At 46.7% G+C, this 16,536-nt stretch overlaps 1 protein-coding gene and 1 long non-coding RNA gene across 3 annotated transcripts in view; both read right to left on the bottom strand.

The window, feature by feature from the left end:
* Positions 1 to 16,536, bottom strand: part of LOC119389419 (scoloptoxin SSD14) — an 84,845-nt gene that overhangs the window by 38,464 nt on the left and 29,845 nt on the right. Inside the window, exon 1 of one of the 2 annotated variants that reach the window (XM_037656659.2) lies at positions 118 to 366. The exons of the other annotated variant lie outside the window; for it this stretch is intronic. Coding sequence (XP_037512587.1) covers positions 118 to 218 — 101 coding nt within the window. The 5' untranslated portion in view covers positions 219 to 366. Of the gene's footprint in view, positions 1 to 117; positions 367 to 16,536 lie in introns of those variants that run through there. 2 annotated transcript variants of the gene reach the window in all.
* On the bottom strand, positions 4,975 to 6,955 carry LOC119389421 (uncharacterized). The gene is made up of 2 exons (XR_005183109.1): positions 6,858 to 6,955; positions 4,975 to 5,116 (listed from the first exon to the last, which is right to left on the bottom strand). It is a non-coding gene; the product is annotated as an uncharacterized LOC119389421 (long non-coding RNA).

Genomic DNA, 16,536 nt, shown 5'->3' with positions numbered 1-16,536 from the left:
TTGCATGAGTGAAGAGCTCGCACGTCGATTTTCCGGCTACTTTGCCGACAACTGGCATGGAGAATGCGTGCCCTCTAAAACGAAACGAAACCTGTACCCCAGGCGTCGGCAACTCACTTGGGCTCAGAGAGGTCTTCGGCGAGTCCCTTGGGACCGCCGACAGTGCCGTAGCCCCCATTGGAAGGACTGCGGTTGAGAAGCTTCGTTTTTTCGCTCATGCCTCCCTGCGGTTGTCAGTCCCGGACAAACGAAGTCGGGCGCGGGGAGCGGCAACAGTGGCAGGTCCCGCACTTGAAGTAATACGAGCACGGACTTTCCCGGCTGATCTCTCGGCCGTCACATCCGCAGCGCGCCGCCTCTGCCGTCCACTGCGACGTCGCACTATCTGCAGCCGATAATAGCTGCCCTCCTCGCTTCGAGAAACCGCCGCCCTATCGGCGGCTCGCATCTATCGCACAGATTGAGTGGCCGACAATCGAGGATGGGAAAACGACTCATGCTTTAAACAGGGTGCTGGACCCACGGTGCGTCTCATGCGCCTCTCTGATGAAGATCCGGCAACAAGACGTTCGCGAGAGCGGTGTTCCGTGGCAGTCAGTGTAGCAGACTCGACTGCGGCTGCTCGACAGCGTGTTGTGCCTTGGTTCTTCGAGACGACACAAGGTGAGTAACAAAAAAGAAAGCGCGCGAGCATTTACGTCACCATCACTTCGTGTCGTTCAATGCCACGGTGTCCCCGCACATCGCGAGCTGGAACACTGGTGAATAGGACAGATCAGTTCTGCGGTGCAGGAATGACAGGTAAAATTGGCGTGTACCCGAATATATCTTTGGCAGGAAGTTCCCACGAAACGGGAAACCTCTATAAAACGTTTTATAGAGGTTTTTAATGTTTTGAAGACATTTTATACAGGTTTTGTGTTTCGTGGGTTGCAGTCCGTGTTCTTCGACAAATTCGCCCGAGCGTTGCGGGCAGCTAACCACCTGGTTAACCCAGATGGCAGAGTGACCGCCTCGTAAGGACGTTCGTTCTGGCCTCTGGCCCCTGGGCTCGATCATCAAGCAGATAATTTTTTTCCTTAAAACTTCGAAGCTGTCTCGCTGAGAGAACATGCGAGTTTCCTTGGTAGCTTCGTTTTGAATTCTCTCTTCAATGAATTACCGTGGTCACAGAGACAAGAAAACTCAGCACCAGCGTAGAACATCAGTTCCTGTTTTCCTCTTGCACGCCGTCCTTGCCGAAGGCGTGCACTCAGACTAATCCACATTACAAGATGCCACTCAATGAAGACTTAAAGACTGTTGTAAGACGTTATAATTGCAGAATCAAGCTATGCGTGGTCTCGCATTTGCAGACAGACATTTATCGGGTCGCGGAAGGACGATTTAAGGTGGCCGCAGGACCGGACTGTTCTGCAAGTAGATGCATGCAGAACATGCATCTGCTTGGTCGGTCTCCGTACCTACTTTCTCGAGGTTTCTCGTTAGCTGCATGCAACTAACTAGAAACCTCGAGAAAGGGGGTACGGAGAGCTATGCTTTATTAAGAAATTGCGCTCGTTATCACAATATATATCCGCTAGCGCTATTCAGATACCGTTTTTTGTTTTAATGCGTAGCGCAGCTATGGAGGTCAGAGGCGTCGGTACGACCCCCTCCCCCAAATTCAAATGCAGACAAAGAAGACGCGCTAAATCATTCTCAATAAATGTAGAAGAAAATTTAACGTAGTGTTGCATCAGCATCTGCAAAGGCAACGTGCTAGAACACGAAGGAACGCACACCAGCTCTATCAAGTACACAGATGTAGAGCGGACGTTAGCTAATCATTGGCAACGGCTTGCCCGATCATGCTCTCCAGGCCGGATATATGCGCTCAAGCATCGACCGAACAAAAATGCCGGCGAACTTCACTGAAGTATCGTATACCACGACTGATGCGAAACATTCAGTGCACTATCAGCCAAGTGCATTTATTATTTTCAAGAGAACATAAAACCTATTAGATATGACGAAAATCGACCTTGCTCCATTCTGACATCAGAACACCTATACAATTAGGGGCGTAGCCAGAAAATTTTTTCGGGTAGGCTTGAACCATCCTTTATGTATGTTCGTCTCGTTCGTGTGTTTGTACGTGTGTATGTATATACATGAAACATTGAAAAATTGCGGGAAGGGGGTGTTTGACCCCCCACCCCCTGTCTACGCCAATGCCTACAACACATTCGGCCGAAATCTGCTGCTGTACGCTATGAGGGATGTACTTTGAGACTTCGTAAACTTTACGAGTTTTTTAACAGCGGAGCAGTTTAGGCTCGAGGAAAGTCCGGTGGCGTCCGCAAAAACTCGGGCGGGTATGGGCGACGGAAATTGGGCAAGCCCCACTACCGAGCACAGCAGGGGCGAGGGAAGGGGATGAGCAGTGGAGGGAGAGAGCGGAGCGAAGGAGGGGAAGAAGGTTGGAGCCTGGGGTGGGAGAGAGTAAAACCTAGTAATACGAGGAGTGGCCGTGGCTGAGGCAAGGAGCCGGGAAGGAGGAGGTAGGCGAGCGTTAAACGAAAACTCTTCTCGGCGAAGTGGAGATGGTGGAGGAAAGGAGGCGGAGGACAAATAAATAAAACGAAATAAAATTTCTTTGCGAGGCGGTACCATCGATACCACAAAATATACCGAGACATTTATCTTAACCACACTTGTGTAAGATCTGCAAGACCCAGGCAACCTCGCTCCCGCATATGCTGTGGGAATGTAAACACCAATACCCGTCCATTAACACCGAGAACCTCTCGTCGAGATGGCACGCCGCCCTTCGCAGCTCCCACCTCGACGACCAGCTTTGGGCGACCGAGCATGCCCGAGAGGCGGCGAAGAGGCAAGACCTCGACGTCCCCACGTGGGAGGCCTAGGCCCAGACAACCAAACTGCTGGTTTCAATAAATGTTCATTACTCCTCCTCCTCCTTCTCCTGGCGAGGCGGGATTCGAACCCGGGTGCCCATGATCCGAAGGCCAACGTCGTAACCACTAGGCTATCCAGACACAATAGCAGAAGCAGCATTTATGGGACCATATGACTGCGTCACTATGGGCGAGAGAACGAAAATAAAGACAGAGAAAGAAAAAGGAGAGAGAAAGAGACAGAAAGAAAGATATAGAAAGAAATAGACAGAGGAAAAAAGGAGATAGAAAGAAAGAAAAACAGAGAGAGGCTCATCTTGGCTTTCCTAGGCTTAAGTGCCCCTCTCTATGCTCATGTGGCTATTTTTAACAGCGAGGCCGTTTAGCAAATCGTCCCTTGTGAGTCGATCCAGAAAACTATCATCATCATAGATGAGTATGTGCCACAGAAATTGGGTAAACCCCACTACTCTCCACTGGTACACTAAAAATGAAGAAGGCGACAGTTAGCCCAACAAATGGCTGCGAAGTGACCGATGCGAGCCGAACACCCCGAGTAATACAATGAGAGAATACCTGGGAACGGGAAAGACAGCGGCGGCTGCGAAAAGACCCCGAAGCGATAGAAGCCCTACGACGACGACGACGTGCCCGTAGACTTATGAGAGGTGCGAACGTTTGGTTTAAGCGCGAGTCTGTGTCTGGAGTTTGGACAACCGTGTAGGGTCTGTGACTGTCTTTGGTTTAAATCCAACCTCTCTACGCTGAGAATCAACGAAGAAACTACCAAGCCTAAAGCCTAGCAGCAACCTAGAAGCAACCTGGAACCTGCATTACCAAGCGAAGGCCTAGAAACAGCCAAGAAGCAATCAGATAGTCTTCAGAATCGTCCAGTTTCGCTGTTTCAAGACTTGCGCGACCTAGTGCAAGCTTCGCCTTTTTTTTTTTTTTTTTTACTTTCAAACCTTCGTTCGGGGTTTCTTGCAAGCCGCATGCTGGCCTTCCCTTGCAATACCAGTTTAGGTAGTTCTGGTGAAACACGGACATTGGATAGAGATAACGAATTTTGAGGTGGGTCACGGATGCTTCCTTTGCAATGCAGTCTTATAATTGACTAGATATCATCGCCCTGCTAAGGGGTGGTTGAAGCTGCTTTGGGGTTTGTCACACGGAGAGTATTTGTGGATTGTGTACGCGCAGACACGCCATACACAAGTCGTCCTTTCGGAATAAGCGAAATGATAGAACGAATGAGTCCTGCATTACCGTGGCCTCCGCGATTAGCTCCGGCAACGCGCCGTTGCTAAAGCACGTTGCCGGAGCTAATGACGGAGGCCACGCCATAACTTCAGCAGTTACGAAGGGCGTCGGCAGGCGGCGACAAGTTGCACACAGCGCTGGACAACACGGTCTGTAGTACACGTAATGAAACTGCTGATAGTCGTTGACAATCACTGTCAATGTGACGCCAGGAATCAAGTAACGAGTGTCGGACTTTGGACGCAGTGGGTAGACAGCACTCGTGTCCCATTAAGTGAACAATGTGCGGTACCGCGTACACTCGAGAAAAAAGAAAGATTGTCTGTTACTCTTTCTGGTGAGTCCTGACTTGCTGCATATATAACTCTCTTTAAGGATTTTAAAGATACACGTTAACTCTCTTTTGGAGAGTCGCGTCTCCCACGACTCTCCGAAGAGAATTTAATGATCTGAGTTATTTGTTTATTCAAGTGCCATAAAACCCCGAAGGCATTACACATGGGGAACAGAACCATAAATAACGCAGCGCAACAATTTCTTAACATACAGAACTAAGTAACAAAAATAAGCTAATAAAGCAAATCTTGTGTTGCGTTGCAACAATACCAATAGGAAAGAAGGGGGAATTTTGAGGGCTCGTTTCTTTGTTTGACACAGCCTTGACCTGTTGGTCTTCATTAACAATACCAGTATGACTCATGATGAATAAATGTCCAAATATTAAAAATAACAGCAATCCAAACACCTCAGACATAATTTACAAATGCTTGAACAAGAAATCAATCAATCAATCAATCAATCAATCAATCAATCAATCAATCAATCAATCAATCAATCCATTTTTATTTCTCATCGAGAAATATGGGAGTGACGGAAAAAAAAGCCGCAATACTCCGGCTTGACAAAGCTCCGGCCCACAACCAGAAATACATGTGGCGCCACAACCAGAAATACAACTACAAAAGGAGGAAAGAAAACAATACATTTAGACATCATCAGAGAATGACGCATTGCAATGAACCTGCAATGTGTCAGTTATACAGGGTCTTTTTTGTTGTTGTTAGATAATACAGATTTTAAATAAAAATTCTATGACAGTCACGCTCCAGTCGTTTTTGCACACGTACTCTATATCTCGAGGCGGAAATACCTTGCCGCAACTAAAATTACATTGACGAGACTAATTAACAAAAATTTGTTTTAACTTTTTAATTATTGACTTGGGGGCAGTTAATATTAGAAAGTTGCAGTGCATGCCCTAGTTTATGACATACCTTTTTTTTTTTAGAAATCGCGAAAGTTGCACGTAATTCGCGATACTATTCATTATCGAATTTTAAGAGCGAAATCGAAACTGATCGCCCCCGGCGAGCAGGAAACGCGGCGTCTCTGTTACGTAAAGTCCTAACCACACGTACGCTTTGCAGCGCGTGGCTTTTAGCCTCGGCGCCGCGCCTAAACGCCACGCGCTGAAGCGCTGCAACGCGTACGTGTGGCACGGAGCAAGAATTCTCCGTGGGTCAGGCCTTAAGACGAACTACACGTCACAAGGAAGTGACGAAATTGGAATCGAGGCGTCCGAAGCACAATATGGTCTTAAACAGGAGCGAAAAACTATTTCGCCTGTCTGCAAGAACAAGCGCCGTAGTGGCTGCCCCCGAGTTTTATGCTTCACAGAGAAAGAAAAGGTTTATATTGCGGTTTTCTAGCGCACAGCTCGAAAGACACAGATAAGCACCAAACAACACACGCAAAGGCAAGGCGATCCGCCGGCGCAAGTGAGATTGCCTGCCGCTTTTCACGAAATGATACGGCCACGACGACGCGCCTTCATTCGGATTTCTCCACTACCTTGTCACGCGTGGTTCCTTTATGATGTAAGAGGGGCCGCGTTTTTTGCGCGCCGGGCGCGATCAGTTTCAATATCGCCTTTCAAATTCGACGATGAATATCTAGAATTACGTCCAAGTTTCACGATTTCTAAAAAAATTGTATGTCATAAATTGGCACGCACTACCACCTTCTAATATAAACTGCTCTCACGTCAGAATTCAAGAGGTTAAAAATTTTTGTTAATTAGTCTCGTCAATGTGACTTCAGTTGCGGCAAAGTATTTCCGCCCCGACATAGAGACGTGTGCGAAAACGACTGAGTGTGACTGTCAAAGATGTTTTATAAAAAAATTGTATTGTCTAAAACAGTGTTTCTCGAATGGAGGTCTGCAAAGCTAGTTTTGGGGGTCCGCGAAAACCATGCTCGGGGGGGGAAAACGCGTTTTTGGAGCCACATTATGCCCCGTGACAGCGGCCCTTTCAGATTTTTGGTATGCTTCACCGCATAACAATTTTGCATTGCGGCGGAGCTGACATGTTTCTCCTTCACCTACACTCTTAATCAGGTCCTGGTTCTGGGTAAATGCTGGCTATATCAAGAAAACCAGACGAAAAATGTCCGGTTTCCTGGCTATATCTCACACTTTAAGCGGGACCTGATTAAGAGTGTAGGGCTGTAAAGCTTTTGTTGCAGTTTTGCACGACATATGCATAGCATGCTTTTTTCCATGCTTGCACACTTGTAAAGTAAAACGCGGCTAGAAACAGGTTGAATGCGGCTGCAAACCGTGCAATTAATTGGCAAGCTATTAAGATCAAATTGGCGTGGTACTTTAGTGCTTTGCCAGGTAGAAATAAAAGGCACCTATTTCACGCTGCATGTTGCATTAATTTATGGTCCCCCATCACTTCCACCGGTCCACAAGGCGTCCCCGAAACATCCATGGCTGAGAACCACTGGTCTAAAAAAAAACAACACACTGTTAAGGGTGTTTCAGCTAACTTACGCCTAGTATTACAAAAACAAACATGCGCTACGCGAGTCGAATTGGCCCAGTATTGTTCCGAGCCGTACAAAGCACGACAGAATATTTTTCCAATCCGCCAAGCTGGGTAATTAACAATGATTGCTTAATTAACTTTTTAATTAGTAAATCTAGCGAAAAACCTTCAACGCACAAGTTGTAGCACTTGTTCTGAAACGCCGGAATATTTATAATTATGTAAACTATAAATTAACCAGATAAAGCGAGCCTAATAGCTTGTCATGGGTAGAGGGAGGAGACAAAGATGACGAAATAGCAAAGACTAGGTCAGTTATGGATAGGGCACGCATATATAACGGACTTCCCAAGTAATTTCAGTCTTTTTGTTCTTTATCGTGGCATGTGGTTACGAGTTGTCCATATTCCGGGGTGTCGGAGCCGATTTTGCCAGCGATACAAAGACACGTCGATGCAAAGGTCTTATCTGATAGCAGCGGTAACAGCGGCACTCGGCAATCGGCGCAGCGTAAGTGCTCAAACAGTCGCGCGATAAAAATATCGCGTTGAAACGCGAAAACAATCTACAAGTTTGCAGCGGTGCTGTATAGAAGGCGCTGCAATACCGTGGACCATGCAGAAGGGAAAGTCTGTATGATGACCCAAGGGGCAGAGCTCTGCTATTCGAAGCCCCACCTGGCTCTGCAGCAAAGTTTGTTGCTTTTTCGTCCACTTTTATTAATTTATACTACACTGCAGTTGAAAACGACAAATAATGTGCCTTAGGCCTTCCAGCTTCATTGCCTGTTGGCTTCATTAGTAATAATAACCATCTGGGGTTTAACGTCCCAAAACCACGATATGATTACGAGGGACACCGCAGTGGAAGGCTCCGGAAATTTCGACCACCTGGGGTTCTTAAACGTGCACCTAAATCTAAGTACACGGACTTCAAACATTTTCGCCTCCATCGAAAATGCAGCCGCCGCGGCCGGGATTCGATCCCGCGACCTTCGGGTCAGCATGTTGGCTTCATTAGGTATACGCTGACGCTATTCATCACTTTGGGAAGCTGTCTTAGAAGGCATAGCGTATCTTTCCAACTAGGAGCAAAGCATATACAGGGTGTTTCACGTAACAAGAACCGAATGTTTAAGAAGTGGTTAACCGCAACTTAAATGTAACAAACGACATATGGTTTGCCGTCATGCGGTGCTGGTTAGGGTATATTGCGTTAAATTTGTTCATTAACTAAGATCAATTATGCAAAATTTTAATATTCACTTTAGGGCCAAATGCGTTTCTGCACGTTGTAGAGGGCACTCCAAAACGAGCGATCCAATATTTTGCGGCAACGTACATTCTCCGTGGCGATTTTTTCCAGCGTTTAAGGAAAGCCCGCGAAATATGAAAAACCCGCGTGGCTGAGCTCGTGCGATACCGTACTGCAGCGCATCATGCGCGCGGACCGTCAATCTGTCGCTTATCAGGGACGAAGGCGCTTCCGTGCTGTGTGCCTCTTTAAAAAATGGGTTCAGACAGTCTATAGACTGTCTAAACCCATTTTAGACAGTCTATAGATTGTCTACATACATGTTTGTACGGGGCGGCCGTCAAAAATACTGACGCACTGGGAAGACGATGCCTTGAGAAATGGCCGTTAATTTCGCCGTGGTCCGCACGCCGGTTGTTTCGTTCGAAGCATGTTAGAGCGTTGCAGTACGGTAGCGCACGAGCGCAGTCACGTGATTTTATTTCACTAGTTCGCGGGCTTTCCTTAAACGCCGGAAAAAAACATGCTGGCAGTCTGCACTAAGTCACGCAAAGCTTGGCACAGCGAAGCCATCGCCGCTCGTGCTCCCCGTCGACCGACACGTCTAGCTTCGAGATGCGCGGCTTCCTCCTCGGGAGTAGGCACTTTCTTAGGACACCCCATGACTCTCTCTGGACACGATCGGGCGCAGCGGAGGTTGCGCACGATGTATCCGTCGGTGAGCGTGGCTTAGCTACTGCGCATGCGCGCCTTGGCCAGGTGTTGAAGTATCTGGTCGCTGGACGACGCGATGCTTGCTTCCTTTCTCTTCCTTTTTTTCCCTCACTCTCTATTTCTCTCTCTTTCGTTGATCTCTTTTTTTTCTGCGTTTCTTTCTCTCTCTTTCTCATTCTTTCTGCGCTACCTTTACACTCTACCCTTCTCCTCACCATCCTCCTCACCACCCCATCTCCTCCACACGCTCACTTCCCTTTCCCACCCCCCTCGCTACACTATACTATGCAAGGCTATGCTATGATCTGCTAGCGTGCCTAGACAGCCGAGTAGTTAAGACGCTCGCCTTCAGATCGAGGGTACACGGGTTCGAATCCCGCCTCGTGAAGAATTCTTTTTCGGCAAGAATTTTTCTCTTTCTTTATATCTGTCTCTCTCTTTGTTTTTTTCTCTCTCTCTCTCTGTGTATTCGTTCTATCACCCGTCAGGGTTATACAGGCCACGCCGTAGCGGTGAGTAGTAGGATCTGCCCAAATTCCGTGGCACGTACCCGTTCATGATGATGATAGTTTTCGGGCACGACCACACACTTTACGCCGAGCTAGAGCCACTTCGCTGTTAAAAATCACCATGCAGCACGTACGTCGCCACAAAAAAATTGGATCGGTCGTTATGTAATGCCGTCCACAACGGAAGCAAACGCACTTGCCCTTAAAGAGAATAGTAACAATTTTGCATAATTGATCTTGGTTAATTAAGCGCGATATAAAAATACCCTAACGAAAGCCAAATCGCAGCAGACCATATCACGTTGGTTTTATTAAGCTGCGGTTAACCACTTTTCTCTTTATATATTTGGTTCTATGGTTGCGCGAAGCACCCCGTACACGGGCATGTCATTGGAGTGAGAGCTGTCCTCAACGCGCCTCGTTGCAAGTACGGACAAACCTGCGGCAACAGGGCGCGTAACCTTGCCTCGTCATACCCGGGGTTGCTGCATTACGAGGTATACTGCTGCATGGCCAATAAATACCAACGATGCCGAGCGAAGGACAAGCTTCCGGCCTACGACAAAGAGCAAACGCGAAAACAGCTGTGCACCCTTTGGCCTCGTAAACGTTAACGGCCAGCAGTGGGGCGCGCCACAGAGTCGCGTTCCGACTAGGTATACCGTCGGAAAGTTGCCTTTCCTCATACACGTCGATCATTTTTAGCGAGCGGCTCGAATTCAGACACGCACACTGACCCGGATAGCGCTACACTGCGCCCGCAGCTGCGACGCTCCAACAACCGTCGATTTCCAGATTCTATAACGTACAGCCAAGTACGCCGCTCGCGTCAGCTAAGCGCAGTTCTACACTGCTTATCTGGAATTCAAGCACGCATGTTCTGCTAGTGTTGGCGGTATCTGGCGTGGTGGAACAGAACGTAAACTCGCGAAGGACGGATAAAGGATATGGGAAATAGCAGGAGTTGTATGACAAAATATAACATGCATAGACATCGCCTAATGAGAACAAGCTTGCGTCCGCGAATTTAAACTTTTTTTTTTTTTGGCTAGCGACAATCTCTGATTGATAGCGGAAAACTAACGTACCACTAAGCCAACGCCTCGCTGATTTTCAGATTATTCAATATGGTTCTGACCATACGTATTAATGAAAATAATTGCTGCGGTTTTACGTGTCAAAACCACGATATCATGATGAGGCCCGCCATAGTACGGGACTCCAGATTAATTTCGACCACGTGCGGTTCTCTTGAGTACATCTACATCTAAAGCACGCGGTAGTTCTTTGCATTTAGCTCTCATCTAAATGTGGCCGCCGTGGTCGGGAATCGAACGCACACCCTGAAGCAACGCGAAACCTTACGTGCTAATCTCACAACGTCGGGTGACGTGTACTTGAAGCATTATAGGTAAATAAGTAGATCACTAGTAATTTACAGATATACCACATATTCATCGCTTTTTTTTTTTTGCTGTACAGCAACGTTGACCAGTGGTTGCTCTTGCTAAAAAATTAGTGGTTACCAGTGCTGGGCAGTATCGAAGATACATGTATCTTAGATACTACCTTAGATACACTTTGGGTATCTTGTATCTGTATCGCGATACGTCTCGAAAGACGAGTATCTGTATCTGTATTTCCGATACATTCGATAATGTATCGTGTATTTTAAGATACAAGATACTTCTATCGCAACACAGCCGTGCGAAACAATAATCGCTGGCCAAACTCCGCTTCTCAAGCTAGTACTGGTGCCACTAAGCGATCTGAATAAGTCTAAGGGCAGTGACGTTATTTTTACGCCAGAGTCGTCCAGTGAGGGTAGATCAGGAAGGCAAGCACGCGGACGTCTACACCCAGCCCACGTACCTTTTGTTTTCCCGATTTCTTTTCTTTTTAGTTGCTCCAATGCCGCTACACTTGCTCATAACCACTGTCCTGCGCCACGTACTCCACTGCGTGCGGCGTCTATCGCGCAAATTCTGATGTTGTTACAGTGTCGTTATTGCAGATTCTTTTGCGTCTTGATCCGTAACGAAATGTGATGCGTGCAAGAATGGGGTTGCTTTGCGTCGCGTGGATTTTACATATTAGCGATTTAAAAGATCTCGAGGATATAAGTTTGACTTGCATGCGATGAATTAACTTATATGCAAATAAGATTCTAACAACTTTAGCACCACAGGTACTGATGCTAGATCTAATAGAGCAAGCGTTTACCTAACAGAAAATATCTTGGCGTACGGTATTTTTCACTTCCATCTGCATTTATTCAAAGAATTTATGAAATCATAATTTGATTATTAGCACAAGGCACAAGTGCTTTCTTAGCTGTAATTTTGCGTCACATACATTACCTAGGTCTCTGCACTGTTTTTCCGGTCTGGTCACTGCAGTATGTCTTTTGTAACGCGCTCCCAAAAAAAGATTGCTGCTTTATTCTTCTAACTGTCTGCTTTATTTCTACTACTGTTTACACATTTACACGTTGCCAAGGCGATTTTGAAAAAAAATATATTTTTATGTGGGCGTGCCTTGAGTATACAGTACAAAATATTCTACTTACAGCTTAAGAAATAGCGAAATTGGTGTTGCATTATAAAAATGGAAGAGCCATCTTAAAGATGTTAGGAAGGGGATTCGAGAAAACGTTGTTTTACTGAATGCTCCGTTTTACTCATGAGCGTCCCAACGAGCCGTTTCAGGCAATTTTCCATAGGCACTGAATTTCACATTGTCTCAACCAAGCCCTCAGCCGGGGGGGCGGGGCGGCTAAGGGCTGGTTGGGGGAGGGGGGGGGGGGGGGGATTGGCCCGGGTCACTCCCCCCCCCCCGAAATTTTGGTCAAGTAGGTGGTTATACCAAAAATAATGAAAATAGGTGTTTTTCTCAAATAGTCAAGGTTTCAGCAAGTGCCCCCCCCCCCCCCCCGAAAAATTTTTGGCTACGGGCCTGGTCTCAACAGTAAGTTGACGATACTTCGTGATCATAGCTGTTAAGGGCGCCGTCTGTATCGTGTTTCTGTACTCATTCAATGTGAATGTTTGATAAACAACCAGCTCTCTATTTTACTTATATTTGTTTTCCGGTTTTAGGCCTTCTTAAATATTTTTCTTATTACTAATCGCTACGTAAAGGGAGCTATAAGCGGCAATAACGCGAATAGCGGCGGTGTCCTGCGATGCTTCGTGCAGCTACGCAATAAGTTTGAGACATTTCTGTGTTGCACATGTTCTCTCGTTCAAGAAAAAATGCTAAACAATTGCACATTAGTGAGTATATCAACAAAGAATCCCTTACGCCAGCAGCTAAGTAGAACATGGAAATTCATTGCAGGTTTACGTCATCTACATATACAACAGGGGTCTCAAACTGAGCTTATAGCCGGCGGGCCGCAGTCGCAAAATTTAGCTCCAAAGGCCCGGGGACAGTGAAGATGGTGGGGTCGGAGAGGGTTTGAACAAAATGACGTTCCCCCCCTACCCCCCCCCCCCCCCCCCCAGGAAGAAAAAAAGTCGCTATTAGCGTTGTCGCTGCTGTACACCTGTCCGGATATACGGTATTGTGCAAACTGTCTTTTACGGACAAGGTACAAGTCCACACCGGTATTTGCGCCGTCGTGCGAAGGCTTCTTATTGACGTTATTGTGATTACATGGCAACCCGCTAGCTGGACGGCAAGCTGAGCAGCGACTCCCATCAATTGCAAAAATGACAAGCAAGAACCGCTGTCAGCGAAGTGTATAAATAGTTGTCCTGTGAACAAGCTAAAACAAGCCCCAATAAGTTGTTTTGGAAGGAAACTAATGTACTTTGAGCAAGAAGGGCAACACTTTTGAGATACTAACAGACATTTTATGCAAGTGAAACTAAATAGGTCACAGTTCAGAAATTTTCAAGGAGACATCTTTGTGTATAGGCGTTTGCTGCTCCATTGTATGGATCTATAATAACAAATTTGAGAATGTATCAAAGTATCTTAAGATACAATTGCCAAGTATCGTATCGGATACAATTAGTGCGGCAGTATCTTGTATCTGTATCTCCAATACTTTTTGCCTCAGTATCTTGTATCGTATCGCGATACAATTTCAAAGTATCTTTGCCCAGCCCTGGTGGTTACCTTTAAGGTGCGGTGAGACTTTGAAATTGAGTTTCAAAATTTGGTTGTACAGCTGTGGTAATAAAATCTATGGCTATAAAATTTGCAAGGAATTTTAAATATAGACGAAGGTTGCATTGGAGCTCAAAATTAGTTTTGAGTTGTGTTTGGTGTTTTTTATTTGTTTCTTGGTTTTCCTACAGATGTACCTTTTGTTAAGGTCTACTATATGCAGAGCATTGCGATATTGTACAAAGGTAGCTACTAATGCTTTACAGAATTGGAACTAAAATTGTGAGCGTACAACAAAAACTAGATTCGTTAAGTTTTTTTACGCTTGTCAATGTGTGAAAATTGCCACGTATGAATAATTTTTTATACTAAAAATATAAATGCACCTCGGCTACTGATTATACTTTCAGTTACGTAATTGCCACTGATTGCCAGACGTGAGAATTCTCGTTCCCTTACGCCCAATGGTTCGCGAAAAAAAAATGTACACGAATCTTTAAAAATGTTATTTTGAGGAAAAACGCAGAGACCACGTAGGGGTACCCCCACATTTTCTGTGAACGTGTCGAAGAAAAAGGATCAAGATATATTTCTGAAACCGCGAGTACCCAAGTGTGACACATTTGCTGAACGATAAAGAAATCCTCTATCTGATGATTGCAAGATCTCAAAAATGAATTTCTCGAACAAACGAAATCTCAGCCCACCTTAAAATCATTGTACAAGAATAAATTAATCAGCTAGTTGGTGCATTTCTCCAGCTTGTTACTCTTGCCAAGCTAAATAATTGGATACATTTAAAATTACTGAACAAGAACATCTTGAAGTAAGCTAGGTGGTGAAGTTCACACTTTCCCCATGTTTCCCTGTGTGGTAAGTGCTCACATAAGCACAGTCCATAATGGTAACAAAAAACTCTGCATATTAAGGCGAAAGCCTTAGATGCCTCGTGAAACGCGAAAATTGACCGTCGGCGTCAAGCGGCGTCGGTAGCAACACGAGCGATGCAAAAGAATAATCACGCGATGACGTCACCATATGACGTCACGGATCACCAAATTTTATTAAGTCACTACGACGTCACACCATGTGACGTCACCTGATGACGTCATCACATGAGCTCGACGCTTGGTCAAAAGCGGGCCGATCACGGAGGATGTGCAAAACCTTGCGAGATGCAGAAAGCTTGTAACGTTTCCGATCCGGGAGGCGCTGCAAAACCACGTTACGAGGTATTCACCACACCTCCAGTGGAGATCAGTGGTATTCACACACAGGGGAGAAATCCTGGGAGAGACGCGGGGATGGCGCATCACGTGACATCGACGTCACGGATTATCGAGTGGGCGCGAGAGGCCACGCCCACTCGTTAATCCGTGACGTCGTTGTCACGTGATCCGCAATCTCCGCTTCTACTCCGAGGATTTCTCCCCCGTGTGAAGAAAGCTTTCGGACGGGGGCAGAGGGGGAGGACCAACGCATCGACTGAGAAGAAAAATAAGACTGCTTCCGCCTTCGAGTCGCCTCGGGCGAATGCAAGAGGCTCCCTGTAACTCTTTTTGTTCTCGGAATAAATTGTAAAGCGCCATAACTTACATTTCTCGAACATGGCAGAAGCGGACGCTGCCGTGGTAACAGAATAATCAGTGAAAAGGTTTTCTATATGACAATGACAAGGCACAGGACGTGACCATTCCAAAAGCTGACTTTACTCTTGTGTCACATTCCAACGCAGAGTTCGCGAGCCACATAGAAGAAGACAGCCTACGGCCGCGGTTTACGGCGGTTGTATAGACCTGCAGAAAACTCTGACCATCTTCGCTCGGATCATTTCGGAAAACTCGGACCATCTTCGGACATTGCGAGCTCGTAGATTCATTTTGGCTCAAGTCCCGGTTCTGACTAGTGGCTCTGGCCAATATTCTACCTGAGGACAAGGGCAGCTCGGCAGAACGTGGCATATAACATCTGGCTATTGCAGCGCATATGCATCGGATGAATCTTCGGTGACCAGTATGATCATGAAGTCGTTCCAGAAATGTGCAGCATTGCCGAGCGTGAAGAGGAAACGCACAGGAAAGGTACGAGAAATGTGGAAGAGCAACCGAAGAGGAAGGAGTACAGCAGGCGTTCGAGGAGACGGGCCTCCTGTATTTGTCTCGCCTTTACGACAGCGCATTTATCGACATCACTTGTAGTACGCAACGTCGCCGCTTCGGAGAAACATGCACGAAATGTTTCTGCACATGCCTCCTGAACATGCATATTCAAATGTTTTCGCAAATACAACACCAGTAGGCAAGTGGACTCGGCGAACACCCCACTGCGACGTGGCGCAGTGACGAAACGCGAACTGCGGGACTAGCAAGCAGATGATGTGTTTACGAGAAAGAAGAAGCGCCCTAATACGAATGGACACCTCCGGAAGCAATAAATGCGCATAAGAGACAAACCTCGTACAAAGGCCGCACTCGCTAAATTCCACTAAAATTTGGAAAAGAACGAAAGTAGCGTACACGTAACCCGCTAAAGCTCACGATAGCTCAATCTTTCTTTTCTTCTCGCCGTGCAGCAAGTGACAATTGTTTTGAACGAAGTGTGAAGATTTCACAGGGGCGGATTAAAGCCTCTGCCGGCCTCCCCGAGCCACTTCCTGTCCTATTCACTGCAGCAGGGATTCCGCTGTGACCGGACAACGTGCGCCTATCGTTCAGGCGTGCTCAACGTGGACTCGCTCCCTGCTAAGGCAACGTGTGGCTCTGCGCAGAATCTCGCTAGCAGCAGCAGCAGCAGCAGCAGCAGCAGCAGCAGCAGCAGCAGCAGCAGCAATATGCGCTCATCCCCTTCCGTTTGTTCACTTCCACGGTTCGAGGGGCATCGCCACGGACACCCCCCTTCCCTTCGCCATCAGGACTAAGAGAGCGTCGGGGGCATCGGCCCGCGGGTGTT

Source organism: Rhipicephalus sanguineus, chromosome 4, assembly GCF_013339695.2.
Source record: "Rhipicephalus sanguineus isolate Rsan-2018 chromosome 4, BIME_Rsan_1.4, whole genome shotgun sequence".
Classification (NCBI taxonomy): domain Eukaryota; kingdom Metazoa; phylum Arthropoda; class Arachnida; order Ixodida; family Ixodidae; genus Rhipicephalus; species Rhipicephalus sanguineus.
Note: the sequence above shows the minus strand (reverse complement) of the source record. Positions and strands in the feature narration are given on the sequence as shown.